An 18040-nucleotide genomic window follows, 5' to 3' on the forward strand; every position below is an offset into this window, starting at 1 on the left:
AGGGGGGAGGAGGCGAGAGGAGCCAAAGAGATCCCAGGCAGCGGGGCGAGCTCGTGCCAAGCCGTGAAGCTGTGTGTGTCCAGACAAGAGCAAAGACAACTGGCTGGCCCGCTGGAGTGGGGGAGAGGGGTGGTGGGGGCAAAAAGTGAAGCTGGAGCGTTGGGGGGAAGCTAGCCCATGCCTTTCCCAGTGATGCTCGCATGTGCTTGGCGAACCCTGATCATCGCAAGATCAGGTTTGCGCTGGGAGGACCAGGGACTTTGAAGACCAAAGACCTGATGTCACATCCCTTGTTCTTGCCGCTTGGAACAGTGACTTCCCGAGCCTCCACAGTCCTGGCAGCCTGCCCCACAGGGTTCTTGCGGCCATGGACTGGGATAAGAATGAGGGAGGGCCTTGGAGATGTTGGACTCATGGAAAGGGTTATTTAATATGATTATCCTTGGAACTCAGTAAAGGAAGTGCAGATCCATGGCACATCTCCCTGACTGCCCTAGCTTCTCTCAGCTGTGGTGGATTTGATAATCAAAAGAAATAAATTTGTGTTAAGTATGATACCATGGCACAGAGAGAAAGCCAGACAGACTAGGGTTCAAATCCGAGTCCTATCAGTCACCTAAAGGTGACTTTAGGCAATTGACATAAAGATGCTCTCAGGACTTCCCTGGTAGTCCAGTGGTTGAGAGTCTGCCTGCCAATGCAGGAGACATGGGTTTGATCCCAGATCCGGGAGGATTCCACATGCCGCAGGGCAGCTAAGCCCATGTGCCACAGCTACTGAAGCCAGCAGCCCTAGAGCCTATGCTCTGCAACAAGAGAAGCCACTGCAATGAGAAGCTTTCAGTCTGCAGCTGGAGAGTAGCCTCTGCATGCTGCAACTAGAGAAAGTTTATACAGAAACAAAGACCCAGTGCAGCAAAAAATAAACAAATAAATGAAAAAAAATTTTTTTAATTAATTAAAAAAATTTTTAAAAGATGCTCTCAATCTCCACCTATCTTTTCCTCCCCTGCTGTTTTTATAGTGAATAGGACCTCATAGGCATCATAAGCAACATACAATTCCATCTCAATAAGCTTTAGCAGGTATAGGTTCAGAACACATTGATGATAAAGGGTTTGTTATCCATTTTGAGTTTGGTGCCAAGACACCTTTCTCCGTAGATGGAGTAATGTTTCTGGTTACTTTCAATGACAGATCTGTCATGTCAATTTCACAGTTCCTAAATTGCTGTTACTTTGTCGGTGTCCATCTCAAGATCCAAGGACAGGCAGTTTTTACTGCATATTTGCTATAAATTCAACAGTGATCAATCACTGTATGTGTGTTCAGTCACTCAGTCATATCTGACTCTTTGTAGCCTTGTAGAATGTAACCCGCCAAGCTCCTCTCTTCGTGGAATTTTCCAGACAATAATGGAGTAGGTTACCATTTCCTACTCTAGGGGATCTCCCCAACCCAGGGATAGAAACCACGTCGCTTACATCTCCTGCATTGGCAGGTGGGTTCTTCACCACTGTGCCACCTGGGAAGCCCCATGATTTGGCATTAGTGGAACAACAGTGAACTTTAATTAACAATCCTTCTTCCCTTTGACTCTAAAACACTCACTATTTCATCTATACTGCAGAACGTCCAGCACAACGAATGGTACATTGGAGAATACAGTCGCCAGGCAGTGGAAGAGGCGTTAATGAAGGAGAACAAGGTAATGGCTTCTCCAGGGCCTATTGCATTATATCTGTAGTCATCCTCGAGTTTCCTGCCCATAGATCACAGGTTGTAATTTCTCACTGCTGGGGAGGTTGTCACTGAAAACGGGTTTTCAAACAGTTTTAGATTTGAGACTTGATTGTACCACTTATCAGCTGTGTGACTTTCTCAAGTTCCTAAACATCTGTAAATGCAGGTTTCTTTATTTGTGAAATGAAAATAGTAAAATCAACCCTAAGGATCTATTTTGGAGACCAAATGTGGAGGCTAGGGTAGAAACGGAGGCTGCAATGGAAGGTGCCTTCCTTCTGCTTTGTTCAAGATTCACGTCCTTCCTATAGGTCTGCCCAAGGTACAGTTGGCTTTTTACCTCTCACTTCTTTAAGAAATAGCAGGGCTGATGAATGCTGTAATAGTCAGGGTGTGATATATTATGGTGTAGTTACAAACAGCCCCAAGATCTCAATTGCTTAGCATAACAGAACTGTATTTGTCTCTTGAACTTCATGATCAAGACAGGTTTGGGTGGGTAGACCCCGACTGCTAGAGGCTCCATCTCAGTGTCTGCTCACACCAATCAGGCACTGGCTTTCAACACATTCTCTCAAATATAACATGCTGCATCTCTGCTCACATTTCAGTGGCCAGACTAAACCACATGACCAGACTCAACTTCAAAACAAGTGGAAACGTGTGGGAAAAAAAAAAAAAAAAAAGGTTCCAAAGCTACATGTGATCAAAAAAAGAGAGGACCTACCTGGAATAACTGTGATCAGATCAAATCACTACTATAACCATCATCACAAATAGAAAATAGTTGCTAAGCAACTAACTCTACTATGTGCAAGAACTAGAATAGATTGTTTAGAAGTGACAGAAAGGCTCTCAGGACCAACGGAACATCAAAACTTATCCTCAGCTAACCAATACAATTGTATGATTGAGTGAGGAAATACAAAACTGAATGAGTTAGTTAATTAGCAGATGGGTGAATAAATGACAGGTCCCCAATAAATTTTAATAAAACTTAGCTCTCAGAATTGATATCATTAAGTTATTAATACATGTTATATATAATTATATAATAAATAATATATTGGTATCAAATTACTAAATTATATGTAAGTTGCTAGGGTAAACAGAATGCTCCTCCCACCACAATATATCCACATTCTAATCCCCAATATCTGTGTCTCTGTCACCTTATATGGAAAGAAAGTTTGCAGGTGGAATTAAGTTAGGAATCTTGAGATAGGGAAATTATTCTGGATTATCAGGGAAGGTTGACTATAATCACAAGGGTCCTTAGAAGAGGGAGACAGGAGGCTCAGAGTCAGGCCTAGAGAGCAACAAGGCAAGCACTGGTGGCAGCTTCTAGAAGCTGCAAAAGGCAAGAAAATACATTCTCCCCTAGAATCTCTAGAAGGAACACAGCCCTGCTGGCACCTGGATTTAAACCCAGTGAGTCCCGTGTCAAACTTCAATCCCCAGAACTGTAGGAGAATAAATTTGTATGTTAGTCCATTGAGGTCATACAAATTTGTTATAGTAGTAGTAGGAAATTAATAAGTCTGATAACAAAGCATCCTGAACGTATTAGGAATTGGCAAAACTATCTCATTCTCTAGATAAGGAAACCGAGGCTAAGGTTTCAATTACAAGGTGGAGAAAGTGGCAGAACCTGTATTAAAGATAAGCCCTGTTTTCAAAAGATCACAGAGGCCTCTAGCAGGCACTGTAGTTCTTTATTTTCTAGAAGGGACTAGAAAGGACTCATAGGTGGCTGGGTGATGCTTGCCTTGAGGATCCTCCCTTCCCTCTCCCCGAGGAATCCCACGCACGGCTGACCTCTGCTGGGTCTAATGGTGGTATAGTTGTGCCAGCTCCAACCCTGTCTCTTCTTGGCTAATCAACCATCACACTCCCTGAGTCTCTTCCCCAAGGGAAAACTAGCTCTTAGAAGACCTACTCGCAGGAGCCCCTTGTGTGGATGGTGTAGACGGGCAGCGTACATGCCGTATAATGTCCTTCCAGCCACATGTGGGCATTTCCAAGGCTCTCTTCCCTCCCCTCCATGTGCCTGTTTCCCAAAAAGCATTGAGAAAACAGAATCTCAGTTGAATGACTTCATATTTTCCTACTTGGTTTGTCTCAGTTTTGTCAAAACATGTTTCCCATTTATGTAAGATAATTTATTTCAAATTGCAGGGTTGCCCACATTCACTGTGACAAACTCATTGCAGAGTGTTAAATGATAAACCCCCAAACCAGCCACATGACTTGGCCTCCTCTCCCTTTCTAATCTTTGGCTATGTTCTGTGCTTGAGTCTTAAGGCTTTAATTATGGCTTAATGTTTTTGGCAAAACAGGTTCCGGAAAATTCCTTAAACTCACATTATGCACTTGGAGATTGGTGTATTTATAGCAAGAATGTGGCCTTGGCCTTTTGGTATTCGTTGATTAGCTGTGATGTGTCAGGGGATCCACTTAGATAATTAGAACCTAATTCCCTTACCTGTAAAATGGGGATAAAACACCTCCTCAAGCCTTATATAAGGATCAAATGAAATGTGTATAAAGTGCTTGGCATCTTGAGAGAAGTTTTCAGTAAACCTTAGCTGCCAGCATCATGACAGCACTATAGTTTTATAGTATTATTTATAAATTTAATATATTTATAGTGTTATTACAGAGTATTATAATCATTATTATATATGCATGTATATAATATCTATAAATATATAGCTATGAAATATAGTTGATAGAGGAGATAATTACAAATATAAATTATCATATATAATACCTATCATATAAAGAATGCATAGTACTGTACATACTTAACTAGATCTACTCTACAGATTATTTATAACTACATATCCAAGAATCGATGCAATTACAGTTAAAGATTTTTCAGTATTTTTCCTCATATAACTGACATGATGTAGCCACAGAACTAAGCCTTATATGTGTACCTGCTGAGGAAGATTGCTCCATTTCTTAGCCTTTTATGACCAGACCTTCATCCTGAGCTACTCCCCAGGGTGTGCCTGATTATTTGATATTATATTTATAGCTTGTCTAGTTACAGCCGTCAGACCATTTCACACTGTTGGCCTTCTTTTGGAAACCTCCACTGTCCCCCCTCGACTTCCGTGACACTGATGCTTCTGAGTTTCAGTCCATCTCTGAGACATCAATTTGGAACATTTTGTTGTCTCCTCTTCTTTGCCCTGCACTTCCTGTCGCCTCAGCCCAGGCTCTATTTTCTATTTCTCCTTCATAAAGTCTTTCCACTCACGTTGACATCAGTCACTGATGCCATCGCCCCATGCGGAGGATCGCCGTCAATGCGCAAATCCTCTCCTACTCAGAGCCTGCGGTGGTTCCCACTGTCTCTAGAATAATAGCCTGAACATTAACAGAACAGGAAATGCGTGAACCTTGGCAGACGGAGGAAAGCACCCCCAGAGAGGGGAGGAAAGGGAAGTCAGAGGGGGTGGCTTGTGCAAACGCTAAGAACCCGAAAGCAAGATGGTGCCCCTGGGAAATGGTAGCTTGATCAGCACCATCATCCCAAGGCTGGAGGCTGCAGGACTGACCGAGATAAGACTGCAGGAGGGTCTGGTACCTTGGTCCGTGAACATCATGCTATAGTTGTAGGCATGGCACTGAGGACAGCGGGGGATGTTGGAAGATTTGGAAGAAGAGGGTGTTGTGATCTGACTGGTGTACTTCTCACAAAATAACAACAACCCCTAGACACGTTGTTGTTCAGTCGCTCAGTCGTGTCTCTTTGCGACACCATGGACTGCAGCTCTCCAGGCTTTCCTGTCCTTCACTATCTCCTGGAGTTTGCTCAAACTCATGTCCATCAAGTCAATGATGCCATCCAACCCTCTCATCCTCTGTCACCCCCTTCTTTTCCTGCCATCAATCTTTACCAGCATCAGGGTCTTTTCCAGTGAGTTAGCTGTTTGCATCAGGTGGCCAAAGTATTACAGCTTCAGCTTCAGCATCAGTCCTTCCAATGAATATCCAGGATTGATTTACTTTAGGATTGTAACCTTCAGTAAACACCTACTGAATTAAATTGAATAAAGAACTGGCTTGCCAAAAACTAAAGCCACTTGGGGATCTCAGGTACACAGGCTTCACTGCGGTGCCTGTTGGGAGGGTGGATTCTGATTATACTACCCGTGAAGATCACTGTTCTTCCTTTTGCTTCAGGATGGCACCTTCTTGGTCCGAGATTGCTCTGCAAAATCCAGGGCAGAGCCCTACGTGCTGGCGGTGTTTTATGGGAACAAAGTCTATAATGTGAAAATCCGCTTCCTGGAGAGGAATCAGCAGTTTGCCCTGGGGACAGGACTCAGAGGAGATGAGGTGGGTGTAAGCCAGTGGCTTCTCTTTTGAAGGCAAAGGACAGAAATAAGGGGAGCTCTGAAGGAGTTCACAGGGATTCTCTAGTGGCTCAGACTGGAAAGAGTCTGCCTGCAATGTGGGAGCCCCAGGTTTGATCCCTAGAGAAGGAAATAGCAACCCTCTCCAGTATTCTTGCCTGGAAAATCCCATGGATGGAGGAGCCTGGTGGGCTGCAGTCCATAGGGTCGCAAAGATTCGGACACAACTGGGCCACTTCACTTTGGGAGATGCTGGCTGAGACACTCCCAAATCTCCATGATTGCAGGATCTCAGGAGAGCCACCCTGGAGGTACAGAATGTAATCTAATCCTTCCAGCCCCTTCCACAAGCATCCTCGCCCATGTCTTAGCTCACAGAACCTGCAGCCAATCCTGACGTTTCCATGCACCGTCTCTCTTGCTTGGCCCATTAAAGAATACTCATTCTGTAACACACATCTCCATCCTGCCTGGCAGCAATCCTTCCCTGAGACCCATGTTAATGCCACACTCTTTTCTCACCGAGTGCTGAACTCACACTGCGGCCATTTCTGGCGACATCCCCAGTATTGGCATTAGGAATCAGTACGTGTGTGTCCCCACATTGATCGTGGGCTCAGTCACTGCATCCAGTGCTACGCTGAGCGTGACCAACCTCGGTACACGTCTGCCGAGAGGCGGCTAGGTGCAAGAATGACTCAATTAAAACATTCATTAATAACTGAATAAATAGAGCAGAGAGAAAAGGGAAAGGAGATTGATTTCTGCTGAGTTTATGCTAGGCCTGGTCTGTCTGAATTATCTTATTTTAACCCTCAACAGCTCTTTGATAGAACAGTGGTTCCCTATCTTAGATGTAGGAAAACTGAGGCTTAGAAAATTAAGTCGAGGGCTAGAGATGCACAGGTGGTAAGGGAGCAAAGAGAAGCTGTTCTTTCAACTCTTCTGGAAGGAAGGTAGGAAGGAGGGAGGGAGGGAGGGAGGAAAGGGAAAGCAAGACAGGGTTCAAGTTCTATCACCACGTACTAAGAGTGTAAACTCAGGCCAGTCACTTCACTTCTCTGGGCTTTCAGTTCAGTTCAGTTGTTCAGTCATGTCCAACTCTTTGCGACCCCATGAACTGCAGCATGCCAGGCTTCCCTGTCCATCACCAACTCCCGGAGTCCACCCAAACTCATGTCCATTGAGTCGGTGATGCCATCCAACCATCTCATCCTCTATCGTCCCCTTCTCTTCCTGCCTTCAGTCTTTCCCAGCATCAGGGTCTTTTCAAATGAGTCAGCTCTTCGCATCAGGTGGCCAAAGTATTGGAGTTTCAGCTTCAACATCAGTCTTTCCAATAAACACCCAGGACTCATCTCCTTTAGGATGGACTGGTTGGATCTCCTTGCAGTCCAAGGGACTCTCAAGAGTCTTCTCCCAACACCACAGTTCAAAAGCATCAATTCTTCACTGCTCAGCTTTCTTTATAGTCTGACTCTCACATCCATACATGACTACTGGAAAAATCATAGCCTTGACAGGATGGACCTTTGTTGGCAAAGTAATGTCTCTGCTTTTTAATATGCTGTCTAGGTTGGTCATAACTTTCCTTTCAAGGAGTAAGCGTCTTTTGATTTCATGGCTGCAATACCATCTGCAGTGATTTTGGAGCCCAAAAATATAAAGTCAGCCACTATTTCCACTGTTTCTCTGGGCTTTAAGTTCTGTAAATGTTCTTTGGAAGTCTTAACTTTTGTAATTCAGTGATTCTCATGTACCCCCTCAGCTTATCTGTCAGTATATGTTATAGGCTGAATTGTGGCCCCCTCCCAAATTCCTATGTGAAAATTCTAGCCCCCAGCACCTCCGAATGTGACCGTATTTGCAGACAGGGTCTTTTTGTTTGTTTTTGTTTATTTATTTTGACTGCATCAGGTCTTAGTTGAGGCGTGTAGGGTCTTTTGTTGCGGCACACGGCCTCTCTAGTTTGGGCACATGAGCTCCAGAGCATGCAGACTCAGTAGTTGTGGTCATCAGGCTTAGTTGCCCCGTGGCATGTGGGATCTTAGTACCCTGACCAGGGATCAAACCCATGTCCCCTGCATTGCAAGGAGGTTTCATAACCACTGGGCCACCAGGGAAGTTCCCTAGAGATGAGGTCTTTAAAGAGGTGACTAAGATAAAGCGAGGTCACTAGAGTGGCCTCTGACCCTATAGGCCTGGTGTCCTTATGAGAAGAGGAGATTAGGACATAGACACACACAGATGTGTGGTCACAGAGAGAAAGGGGACATTTTCAAGCCAAGGAGATTGGCCTTAGAAGGAACCAACCCTGCCAACACTTTTCTGACCTCCAGATCTGTGAGAAAATGAATTTCCATCATTTAAGTCCCCTACCACCCTAGTCGGTGGTACTTTGTTGTGGAGGCCCAAGAACACTGGTACAGTAGGAAACCAGAACTGTCACACAAACACCGATTGTTCTTCAATAGATATCAAGATGACTGTTGCCAAGGCTGCCAAAATGCTTCAGGAAGGCATGAGTGTGGACACTCCAGCTTAAACCCAGCGCCTGACCCAGGGCACTTTTCTGAGAATCACACATGGCTGGAGGGGGTGGTCAGCACTGGCCAGGCCACCATGGGGTCACTTCACCAGACTCTGCTCCAGCCTGGGAAAGTTTTGGCATGAAGGAGAACATGAGTGAATAAATAAATTAATACATAAATAAATCTTCCAAATATTTCCAAATAAGAAAGGGATCAAAAGATCAAATTGCCAACATTCAATAGATCATGGAGAAAGCAAAGGAGTTCCAGAAAAATATCTACTTCTGCATCGTTGACTCCATGAAAGCTTTTGACTGTGTGGATTGCAATGAACTGAGGAAAATTCATGGGCATACCAGACCACCTTACCTGTCTCCTGAGAAATCTGTATGAAGGTCAAGAAGCAACAGTTAGAACCAGACATAAAACAACTGACTGGTTCAAAGTTGGGAAAGGAGTATGACAAGGCTTTATATTGTCACACTGCTTGTTTAACTTATATGCAAGTACATCATGTGAAATGCCAGGCTGGATGAAGCACAAGCTGGAATCAAGATTTCCAGGAGAAATATCAACAACCTCAGATATGCAGATGAAACCACTTTAATGGCAGAAAGTGAAGAGGAACTAAAGAGCCTCTTGATGAGGGTAAAAGAGGAGAGTGGAAAAGCTGGCTTGAAACTGAACATTGAAAAGACTAAGATCGTGGTATCTGGCTCCATCACTTCATGGCAAATAGAAGGGGAAAAAGTGGCAACAGTGACATTTTATTTTCTCAGGCTCCAAAATCACTGCAGACAGTCACTGTAGTCTTGACATTGAAAGATGTTTGTTCCTTGGAAGGAAAGTTATGACAAATCTAGACAAAATAATAAATAGAGACATCACTTTGCTGACAAAAGTCTGTACACTCAAAGGTATGGTTTTTCCAGTAGTCATGTACAGATGTGAGAATTGGATCATAAAGAAGGCTGAGTGCCAGAGAATTGATGCTTTTAAACTGTGCTGCTGGAGAAGACTCTTGAGAGTTTCTCAGAATACAAGGAGATCAAACCAGTCAATCCTAAAGGAAATCAACCCTGAATATTCATTGGAAGGACTGAGGCTAAAGCTGAAGCTCTAGTACTTTGACCAGCTGATTCACTGTAAAGAAAAAAAAAAAAAACCTGATGCTGGGAAAGATTAAAGGCAAATGGAGAAAGGGGGTGGCAGAGGATGAGATGGTTAGATAGCATCATTGACTCAGTGAACTTGAAATTTGAGCAAACTCCTGGAGATATAGTGGAAGACAGAGGAAAGTGGCATACTACAGTCCATGGGGTCACAGAATTGGATATGACTTAGCGACTGAACAACAAAAACAAAGGGTTACAGCAAAACTAAAAAGAGGAGTTGCAACTATTTCCTTTTGTGATGAGGATTAGTGAGAAGAACACTACCTGGGACATATCAATACATGTTCGTTGTTATTATTTTTTATTATTCTGACTGGGTCATAGTGATAACTAGGACATAGTTCCCCTTAGGTCCAGATAGGGCGTGCATGCTCAGTCATGTCTGACTCTTTGTGACCTTATGGACTGTATAGGCCCCCAGGCTCCTCTGTCCATGGAATTTTCCAGGCAGGAATACTGGAGTGAGTTTTCATTTCCTACTCCACAGGATCTTCTCGAGCCAGGGATTGAACCTGCGTCTCTTGCGTCTGCTGCACTGGCAGGCAGACACAAGATTCTATACCACTGTGCCACCTGGGAAGCCCCTAGGTCCAGATACCTATGGTTAATGGAATTTCCCAGCTCAATTTCCCTTTATTCTTAGGTGTCTTCTGCCAGCTCACAGAATTTCTCATTTAGGAAAAAAAAAAAAAACGGCTTATCTGACTCTGACTTTAAGTGCTTGGGATTCCTTTTCCTTAGAGAATACAAGAAATGGAAATCACGTTCCCTAAAATGTATGTGCTGGGCTGTCTCTGAGCTGCTGTTTTCATTTGCTCTCGCCTTTGAAAACACTCTGGAAAGGATGCATTATTGAATCCCTTTGACCAGTGAAGAAACCAAGCTCTAAAGAGGTTACAGCTTTTTCCAAGCTATACCTTGGTCTGCCTGTGAAAGAGGAAACAATGGCCCTACGATAACTTCCTAATAGTGTTGAAGCAGGTTGCCAGCCAGTTCACGGCCGGCCTCAGCAGGTAAAGAGTTGTCATCCTGACCACCCTAGGATTAGACCATCAGCTTCCAGATGAACTGCTCTAATTATCGCCATCAAGGAGCCTTAAGAATCCAAATGCGTTGGTTGGCCAAAAATTTCATTCAGGTTTTTGAAAACCCGAATGAAATTTTTGGCCAAGCCAGTATAACTGACTCACTTTTCTGTATACCTGAAACATTGTAAATCAACGATACTTCAATGAAAAATAATTAAATAAAATCAGCATATCATTTTCCCAGACTTTTACAATACTTGTAGTACTTTTAGGCCTAAAATCTTATATTTGGATATTTTTTTCTCAATTTATATAAATTTGCATTTGCATAACCTAAAAAAATGCAAATGCTTAAGAGGACTCTTTTTGTGTTATTATGGAAGTTTCTCCTCTCGTGCATCCATGCAAGAGTCTCCTTTCATGTTTATTTCACACTTACATCATTTATTACGCACAGACACTATACTGTGCAGTTAATGATTATTAATTAACTTGATTGATTTGATCCTCATAGCAACCCTTAAGGTAGGTGCTATCAATATCACCATCTAGCCGACAGTGAAACTGAGGCACAGAAATGCGAAGCCACTGGCCCACAGACATGTGCATGCACCCGTACTAAATCGCACAGTCACTGTCCTACTCTTTTCAACCCCACAGACTGTAGCCCTTCAGGCTCCTCCATCCAAGGGATTTTCCAGGCAAGAATACTGGAGTGTGTTGCCACTCCGTTCTCCAGGGGATCTTCCCCACCCAGGGATCAAATCCATATCTCCTGCATTTGGCAGGCAGATTCTTTACCACTGAACCACCTGGGAACCAGGGCCCACAGACACAGCTGGGGCTCAATATAGTCTGCAAAAATATTGCCTTTCTCACATAGCCTCAGGCAGCATCATAACAAATGCAAATGATCCCCAACCCATTTGAAAATAACCTAGAACTTCAGTTGAAAATCAGTTAACACCTACCTGGAGCTTAGTGTGAGCCAGACGCTGGGTAAAGAATCACAATTTACAGGCAATTCTTCCTGCCTCTCTTCTGAATGACCTATGCCCTGGTGTAGAGGGGGATGACCTAGATGGCTCTCAGTTCTACCACACTTTTCATCGTTCTGTTTGAGCCCTTTGCCTTTAGGAGGAAGAATCTCCCATTGCTAAGAAAAGATGAAAGAATTTCCTGCAGCAAGGCTTTGCTCAATGAAAATCAGCTACTAGCTATTTTATCTGTGCTTGAATAAAGTAGCATCTCAGCTGACTCCGCAGGAGAACCGTAATGAGGCACAGGATTTTCAAGGATCATTTTGATTTCCTGTGGCTTGTTGGCTGTTTTGCAAACTTTAGAATTTAACTGTACATACAGTGCAGGAACACCTCTAACATGGGAGCTATTTTGAAAGTAAGATGAGATGATGTAAACAGGATTCTAGACACAGAGAGGGAGGCAGGTGGTTAGTAAGTACCACTTCCACCTTAAATGATTCCCTAAAGTCCTTTCACTGGGTCTGTGTGCCCTGGGTTTGAATGGAAAGCTCACAAAGGGCCATAAGAGTTGCAGCAGCCTGGTCTGGTCCCCTGGGAAGGCACAGCATGTCGACATCTGTCACAAGCACAGAAGGTGAGCAAATCCACATAGGCCTGCAAAGAATGAGCCTAGGAAGGTCCAAGTTGCAGCATATTATAAAGTTGGGTCATTCTGTTAGCCATGTGACTAGAAATTCATGTCTGAATTTAGATTTAGGGAGCACCCAGAGCTTCCTGTGACTGCTATAACAAAAGACCACAAAACTGGTAGCATAAAACAATATGTATTCTTTCGAAGTTCCCGAGTCTAGAATTCTGCAACCAAGGTATTGGCAGGTTACACTACTTCTGGAGGCTCTGAGGAAGATCCTTTCTGCCTCTTCCAGCTTTCAGCAGTTATCAGCAAACCTTGGCTTCCTTGGCTGGTGGCCACAATCACTCTGATCGCTGCCTCTGATGTCACGCTGTCTCCTCGTCCTCTCCAAGTGACTCTTCCTCTGTTTCCATCTTATGGGAATACGTGTGATAGCTTTGAGGGATAACCTAGGTTGACCTCCTCTCTCGAGGTCTTCCTCTCAGGACTTCCCTGGTGGTCCAGTAGTTAAACATCCTCCTGCCAATGCAGGGGATATGGGTTCAATCCCTGGTCCGGGAAGATTCTCCATGCCGAGGGGAAACTAAGCTCAAGAGTTGCAACTATTAAAGCCCACATCCCCAGACCCCAGGCCCCACAACAAAAGAAGCCGCTGCAAAGAGAAGCCAGCACAGGGTAACTAGAGAGCAGCCCACTCACCACAACTCGAGAAAGGCTGCGGGCAGCAATGCGGACCTAGGAAAGCCAAAACTAATTAATTTTTTTTTTTTAAAGACCTCCCTCTCAAGATCCTTGACATAGTCCCAACTTTTGTCATGCAAAGTAATACTCTTTTGCTTAGAAATATTCACAGATTCCAGGAACTAGCACACAGGATATCTCGTGGAGGCCACTTTTCAGTCTGCATCTCTCACTTGTTCAGTGTTGGTCCACACCTTCATCTTATGCTTACGTTATGCTAGATCTGATGCTTCATTCTGGGGACAGAGAGCAGAGGAAGGCGGGTCTCTACCATCCAGGGGAATACTCTGTGACGCTGTGCTCATCAATGCCTACACCTAAGCAGGGCTAAGATTTGAAATATTTAGCACCTGATAGAACAGTGGCCCTAGACCAGCTTTAGAACTCACCTCTGTCAACATTTCTGTGGAGTCTGGTAAAAAGAAGCGATCTCAATCAGACCTTTCCTTGCCCTGCAAACGCTTGTGATAAATTGCTGAAAATTATGATAGATGTTTACCTGATAAAGTTTAAAGACTAAGAAGCAGAAGTAATTAATCAATGAGTTGATTTTTCACTTCTCAGGTCTGTTTCTCTTCGTTCTGTCTTTGCGTCTCTCTGTCTCTTCCTCTTTTTCTCTTTTCTTCTACTATTCCCATGTGTGGATCCAAACAGAATGGTTAAACTTTCTGGCAGAGAAACATTGCCTATGGTTGGTATTTAGGGCAATTGCAAAAGGTTTAAACAAATTTTATTATCTAATACTAGGATGGTATCTACTGTCCTCCTGAAAAAGGGAATTTAATATAAAAGTTTTAAGCGCTTAATTATAATCTTTCTAAAAAGTATCTTTAGAGTAATATATCAACTGTTGGCCTATCTCTGGAAGTCAGTAATAAGATATGACAGAATAACTTATTACGCCTGCCCAGCTTGCTTCCTACTATTTGTTAAAATTACAATTTCATATCAAATACCATCCATGTAGTAGATTATAAATAATAAGTATTGAATTCATTATTTGGGGACTATCCTAGAGAAAATAGATTACAAAGCAGGCATTTTTCCCTCTAAAGATTAATTCCAGAGAAAAAAGAGCCAAAATAGGGGAATAGATTATCTCTATAAATACATGTAAGATATAAGAATGTATTCATGCCAAGATATTCTTATAATATAGAACCAAAATACTAGATGTCTATACCAATCCCCAAAAAAATTTGAATGTAAGTAATGGATTTGTCATGTTGACAAAAATTCAAGTCTGGAGATTATTTCCACAGCACTTTATCCCTACATGGAACGATCTATTTGGAGAAGGAATTCTTTTCCATCTGCCACCACCTGAATGCAATGCAGGAGTCTCCATGAGGACAGAGACCTTGACAATCTCATTCCCTCTTGAATGTCCCTCAGGCCTGCAAACATTCCCGTGCGGGGGCAGAGGGAGGATGTACAAAACTACAGAGAATCAAAAGTGTGAGTCGCTTAGCCATTCCTTTTTTCGGAAGATCTCCCCAACACAGGGATCGAAACTGGGTCTCCCAAATTGCAGGCAGATCCTTTACCATCTGAGCCACCATGGAAGCCCAAGAGAATCAAAGCCGTCCCCAACACACCTCCCTTCTTCACACGGCACTGTCTGGACCCAGCTCTGTTGGAACACTGGGTTCCCAGGCCACAGGCAAAGTTGCACCAGGGAAGAAACTGATACACATCCAGAAAAACCAGTTTGCATTCCTGGTCCTGCCCCCAACTGTGTGACCTCTGAGCAAGTTGCTCACCACTCAGCTGGTCTCCTTGGCTCTTAGGGAAGGCCCATTCCTGCCCTGCTCACTTCACAAAAAGTTACAAAAGGCAGGAATTCCTGTCTGTGTTCACAAGTGCTCAACACCTGTCTTTGCACACACATCTTCCTCTGCTCTTAGTATCTTTAAATCCACCTTGTCCACTTAACTCACCCACCCGATATAGCCCATCTCAAGTCTGTATCTTCCACAAAGCACTTCCTGATTCCTCTATATTTGAAACCACCTTCCCTTCCATTAAGTCACCCCGTCACTTTATCTGTACATCTCTGGAAAACATAAAAGTGTAACATTCTGCTGTTACCTGTTTATTGCATAAGAAATCCAGGTAAGAACACTAAATTGGCCAAGAACTACCAGGCCAAGCCCTGTGGTCATCAGTATTCTTCCTGATTAGTCTAGAATGCATCAGAACAAGAGGGGTGTACAAGAGAGAGGCTTCACTGCAGACGTTCCCATCAATTTACAAAGTGAGGTCAAGACTTGATCGTCCACATTTTAATTTGTCACAGTTGGGGGACAGGTAAGGGAGGCCCCAGGGAGTCTCCATGGCTGACTGCAGTGTAATTAACCCATCTGAACTGCTTATCCTAGGAACACATGACGACAGAGTGGAAACTGACCAGTGTGACCTGATTCTGGCAAACAATACATGGGTGGGAAGCTTCGAGAACTGTGGAGGGCTCACTTCTGGTCACCCACCTTATCTTAATCTTTCCATTTATCAGGCAGATCAAGAGCTTCTTTGCCACATCCTTAAAAAAAAAAAATCTACTTTCTCCAGGGGGAAAAAGTGAGAGGGGAGCGATAAACTGGGAGACTGGAGTTGACATATACACACTACTATATATAAAATACACAAATAATAAGGATGTACTGTAGCACACAGGGAACTCGACTCAATCCTCTGTAATGACCTATATGGGAAAATAATCTAAAAGAATGGATAATGGATATATGTATATGTATAACTGATTCACTTTGATGTATGCCTGAAGCTAACACAGCATTGTAAATCAGCTATTTGTTGCTATCATTGTTATTATTCAGTCGCTCAGTCATGTCTGACTCTGTGCAACCCCATGGACTAGAGCACGTCAGTCTCCTCTGTCCTCCACTGTCTCCTGGAGTTTGCTCAGATTCATGTACATTGAGTCAGAGATAATATCTAGCCATTTCATCCTCTGTTGCCCCCATCTCCTTTTGCTTTCAATCTTTCCCAGCATCAAGATCTTTATCTACTATACTCCAATCAACTATATTCTAAATCAACTATACTCCAATATTTTTTTTAAATCACTTCTTGATATACCTTTACAATCTAAAAAAAAAAAAAAAGTCAAATGAGTTACCCTCTTTCCTAAGTAAAACAAAGCATCTTAGGCTTTAACCTACACACACAAAGGTCCTAAATTTTCACTAACTTTCTCTTCTGTGTTTCAGAAGTTTGACTCAGTGGAAGCCATCATTGAACACTACAAGTATTTTCCTATTATACTCATTGACGGGAAAGATAAAACTGGGACCCACAGAGAGCAGTGTTACCTGACTCAGGCCCTGCCTGTCAACAGACACTTCTCACCTAGGTAGCCTGGTCGTTGTTTCATCTTCAGATCCGTGGATCCAGTGCCTCTATCATTTTTCCCTTTGTTTCAAAAACGATTATTTTCTGTGGCTTCAAGGAATGATTCCTTTGATTTTGCAGAAAAGAAAAACATTCTGCAATGGAAACTGGAAAATCAACATGGTTTTGAAAGCTCACACCACAGAAGAAATAAGTATAAGATGCAAAAATTAAAAAAAAAAAACAACTGGTTTTTAAAAAATATCTTCCAAAGAACTACAAAGAAGCTCATTATGCTCATGTTACAGATGAGCAGCCACAGTTTGAAGAAGCTATCGCTTCAGGGTTTGCAACTGGTACTTGATAAGTCTGGGTGAGAGTCCCCAAATCTATGATCCTTCTAGTACCTGGTGCTGTCCTCTTGATTTCAAAACTGTTTGGACTTGTGAATTCAGAATGTCTTTATGACTCCTTATGCTAAAGATGTAGGTGAATGTTAGCTCTCCTTTATCTGTAATTCTAGAAATTTAATTATAGGGAAGGATGTGATATGGAAAAACAGATCACTTGTGAACACCACTTGAAGGACAGAAATCAGAAATGTTTTAATATGGTGTGAAATGGCTTCCCGCATAGCACGACAGATAAAGAATCCTCCTGCAGTGCAGGAGACACAGGAGACATGGGTTCAATCCCTGGGTCAGGAAGATCCCCTGGAGGAGGAAACTGGCAACCCGCTCCAGTGTTCTTGCTTTGAGAATTCCATAAACATAGGAACCTGGCAGGCTACAGTCCGTGGGGTCGCAAAGAGTTGGACACAGCTGAGTGACTGACTCATATGTGTATGAAACGACCACAGTACCATTACCAGCCTACTCTCTTTGAGTAGCTTTAAGCCCAATGGAATTAACAAATTCATAGTAAGGGAGTAAGGGGAAGTCTGAGGGAAAGTAGAATTTTTATAATTCCAATTGCAGACTTCCATTCAAAGGGAAAGAACTGTTCTCAAATTAATGCCAGTGTCTTACAGGAGCTTTGTACATATCATGATATAGTCCCCTCTGAGTACTAAAGGAAATGGCAACCCACTTCAGTATCCTTGCCTGGAGAATCCCAGGGACAGGGGAGCCTGGTGGGCTGCCGTCTGTGGGGTCGCACAGAGTCGGACACGACTGAAGCGACTTAGCAGCAGCAGCAGTAATACTAAAAGGATTACATTTCATTCCTGTTTCATAACACAGATGAAGAAATGGGCTCAAAGACATCATTGATGTTACTCGATATAAGAGATCCCAGATTTTTATTATCGTTGTGCCTAGTTTCATCCAAGCATATCTCCCCAGGTACATTCTCTGCCCTAGGCAATTTTATAATCAGGTTGAAAAATTTAAAAGAGACAGGGACAATTTGAAAATGCAGATTTACTCATGTTAAAATATATAAATCAACTCTTGTAGCAGTGTAAAGTTTATTTAAAAAAAGAA

General features: G+C 43.1%; 1 protein-coding gene across 1 annotated transcript in view; it reads left to right on the top strand.

The window, feature by feature from the left end:
* CLNK (cytokine dependent hematopoietic cell linker) overlaps window positions 1-16877 on the top strand; it is a 197940-nt gene extending 181063 nt beyond the window's left edge. The window contains exons 17-19 of the mRNA XM_043906182.1: window positions 1631-1708; window positions 5941-6096; window positions 16436-16877. Coding sequence (XP_043762117.1) covers window positions 1631-1708; window positions 5941-6096; window positions 16436-16582 — 381 coding nt within the window. The 3' untranslated portion in view covers window positions 16583-16877. The remainder of the gene's footprint in view (window positions 1-1630; window positions 1709-5940; window positions 6097-16435) is intronic.
* Window positions 16878-18040: the final 1163 nt, after the last annotated feature.

Source organism: Cervus elaphus, chromosome 6, assembly GCF_910594005.1.
Source record: "Cervus elaphus chromosome 6, mCerEla1.1, whole genome shotgun sequence".
NCBI lineage: Eukaryota > Metazoa > Chordata > Mammalia > Artiodactyla > Cervidae > Cervus > Cervus elaphus.